The 3577-nt window shown below is 29.4% G+C and overlaps 1 protein-coding gene across 1 annotated transcript; it reads left to right on the top strand.

Annotated features, from left to right (window-relative positions):
- Positions 1-376: 376 nt before the first annotated feature.
- On the top strand, positions 377-2031 carry LOC149263647 (expansin-B3-like). The gene is made up of 5 exons (XM_089389530.1): positions 377-482; positions 916-1028; positions 1117-1298; positions 1497-1626; positions 1837-2031. The coding sequence occupies exons 1-5, from the start codon at positions 377-379 to the stop codon at positions 2029-2031; spliced, it is 726 nt and encodes a 241-aa protein (XP_089245656.1).
- The last annotated feature ends 1546 nt before the right edge of the window (positions 2032-3577 follow it).

Here is a 3577-nt window from a genome sequence, read left to right as displayed (position 1 = left end):
ATATTTTATTAAGATAATAATTTATATTTATTTATATGTATTTGTATTTTAATAAAATATATTTTTATTTATTTTTTAATTAAAAAATTTAAATATTTACACATTTTTTAAAGGAAAAATGATAAAAACCCAAAAAGACCAAAAAAATATTACAGGTTGATATAAATCTTTGATAAATTAAATATAGGATAATAATCCAGCAAAGATGGAGATATTGTTAAACTCTTGTTGCTCATATAATTTACTATAAATATATGCGCACTTCCTGTGCTTGTCAAAGGGTGAGCTCAATAGAACAGTGTATGTTGTCTCCACTTCGTTGGCTTCCAAAATGAGGATTTCTTTCAGTTCTGCGATTGAACTTCTAACCTTAGTAATGTTGTGCTCGCTATCAGTTCTTACTAATGCCTCAGTTCTTACTAATGCCTGGGTGCCAGCCACTGCTACATGGTACGGCGATCCCCATGGCGATGGGAGTGAAGGTAATCATACTCGCAAAATCTCTGTGATTTATACAGTTGTTTTTACTGTTAAATATGCTCAAAAATGAAAATGAAAGAATCATATATATATATATATATATATATTAAGTTCGCTAATATCATATTTTCAACATGGTTAATATATTATGTTAAATTGGTGACTTGAGTTCCTTAATGGATCACTGAATCACCAAAACGTCTTTAACACAGTTAAATAGCTAAATATCTAAAATTTGTTTTTTTTTCAAATAAAATAATGATATTTAGATTAGTTGTCAACCATACATTACATAGTTTTACTGGAGATTGAATTACCAAACCTGAAAACCAAACCTCCCCCATTAAAGAACATCTGCAGGACTACTGAAATTTATCTTACTCTCCATTAAAAATCTTTGATTTTTATTTTTTTTTACTTCCTTTTGGCTGACAGGAGGCGCATGTGGGTACGGCACCATTGTGAAACAAGCCCCTTACCTATCAGAAATAGCTGCAGGAAGTCCAGACATTTTCAAAAGCGGAGAAGGCTGTGGAGCTTGCTATGAAGTATGGTTTGAAGTTGAATTGCTGTTATGGTTTTTGCTAATAAAGTTTACTCTGTTGAGGATTCTAACTATTATTTACCTCTAAATAGGTAAAGTGCACGTCGAGCCCTGCTTGTTCTGGAAAGGCCGTGACTGTGGTGATCACCGATGAATGTCCAGGCTGCGGATCAAGACACTTTGATCTCAGCGGTACGGCCATTGATAGCCTTGCACTTACTGGTAGAGATGCAGAACTCCGCAACGTTGGAATCGTATCGATATTAGCTCAACGGTATTTCCGTATTCATTTTTTTAATAAAGATTTTTGTAAGCAGAGTTATTTTCTTAGCAGGGTGATTCTTGCATTCCCCAAGTTACTTAAAGTACACAAACTCTTCTTCTTTCCTACCAGCTCTGTGACCTCTGGGTCTGCTTTCTAGATTTATCATATTATTTTTAATAATTTAATTTTTTTTTGGTTATTTTACAGTGTGTCTTGTGAATATGTTGGGCGGACTATTGCTTTCCACGTGGACCCTGGAGCCAACAATTATTATTTGGCCGTATTTATTGAATTTGAAGATGGGACTGGTGATCTTGGAGCATTGGAAGTACAAGATGTATTTTACATACCCATATTTGATTTATTGATATAGATTAGATATTTTAGAATATGATAATTAAAAAAGAAGTGAATTATTTGATTTCTCTCCTCATCATCCAATTCTGAAATATTTTGAGAATCTATCATTCTTTATACCTATTTGATAATAGCAAAAATTCATATTCTCCCTTATATCTAACTATGATTCCATTAATATTTGATGCAGGCAAACTCCAATTCATGGACAGACATGTCACATATATGGGGTGCAAATTGGGCTCTTAATAGCGGTAGCCCTCTGGAAGGTCCTTTCTCTTTCCGTTTGACTCCTCTTTCTGGTGGAAGACCGCTAGTTCTAAGAAACGCTATTCCCAGCAATTTCCAACCCGGCAGCACTTACACATCAACCGGCAATTTCTAAGGATGTGATGTATTGTGTAGCTGTAGGTATATAAATAAATAAGTAAATAAATAAATAAAAGTCTCATGGAGAACTCTCTGAGAAATCAAGTATCAACTTTTTCTGAGGATGTGATCTATTGTATAGCTCTAGGTATATAACTAAATAAATAAATAGATAAAAGGATCTTGGAAAACTCCCTGAGAGCGTTAACTCTAGTTGGTAGTTGTCTTTCACTGTGAAATTTTATTACAATATATAGTTTTTTGAATAACTAATTTATGTTGATGGTGGATTAATTTGTTCTGAAATTATGTTGATTCTGATTTTAGAAATATTTCAAAATTTTAAAAATATCTTAAAAAAATTGATTACCAAAAGATTAAATAATTCACCTAAGTGTGCATACTCATGCCGCCATTATTGTTATCTCGGATTCCATTAGGAGATGGCCGATTCTGGAGCTTAGGTTGTTTTATCCAACCTTTGGCCAACGTTTAGCAGCGCTACCATGCCGGATTGCAATGATATTTTTACGCAGGATTGTTATCAATTGCTATTTTTATAGCGATGGATTATGGATTGCAATTCATGTAAATTAAAAATTTAATTGACTCAAATAAATATTAAAATTATTAAAAAGAGTGGTTTTCAATTCAAATATTCAGATTGATTCTTAGATTCATAAATATATTTAATTGTGGAAATATATTACACTAATCTAACTACAATTTTTTTTTAACACATTTACAACATAGAAAAAAAATCTAACAAAAAGAATATGTCAAAAACACTTACTAATATATAGTAAGTCCATCTGGAATTTCAATTAGAATGGTTCGTCCTTGCACCCATATTTGATCTTCGTTTGAGGAGAAATACACAACATAATTTAATTGCCAAAAGATATGATTATATGAGATAACATTATAGTAAGACGTGATTACTTTTAAAGAGTTGCTTAAAGATGACTATACGAGATAAAATCAAATTGAGATCGGATTCTTTTAAATTATAATTTAAAGGGTTGAATATTACAATATTACATTATGAAGCTCTGATGTTTCATTTTTATTATTATTTATTACTGAGGTTGAATTTTCATATATGTGTATTTTAAGAATATCAATATTTAAAGTATATTTTGATAACCATTTTTATATATTTATATTTTACGAATATTAATATTTAAAGTATATTTTAATAACTATTTTAACATTATGAATTAATGAAATTATTAAATTTAATAATGAATTTTATTTTAAAATTATTTAAATTTTAATATTTGAATATTATTGATTTATGATATATAAATTTAGTGATTTACACCAATATAAAGATATATTTGAAAATTAGAAATAATCCATATTAACAAATAATACAATTTTAAGTTTACCACATGACCCATTATTTATATATAGATATATTCTTTAAAATTATTCAATTTTTTTTCTCGAATTATTTTAAATAGCTTTCTAAACATTTTCTATATAATGTTTTTTAAATTCCTTATACATAACTCAGGAATATCTACATTGAACAAAAAGATGTACAGTTGTTTCACAAG

Source organism: Pinus tabuliformis, chromosome 6, assembly GCF_031772625.1.
Source record: "Pinus tabuliformis cultivar Carrire ecotype Pingquan chromosome 6, CPIR1, whole genome shotgun sequence".
NCBI lineage: Eukaryota > Viridiplantae > Streptophyta > Pinopsida > Pinales > Pinaceae > Pinus > Pinus tabuliformis.
Note: the sequence above shows the minus strand (reverse complement) of the source record. Positions and strands in the feature narration are given on the sequence as shown.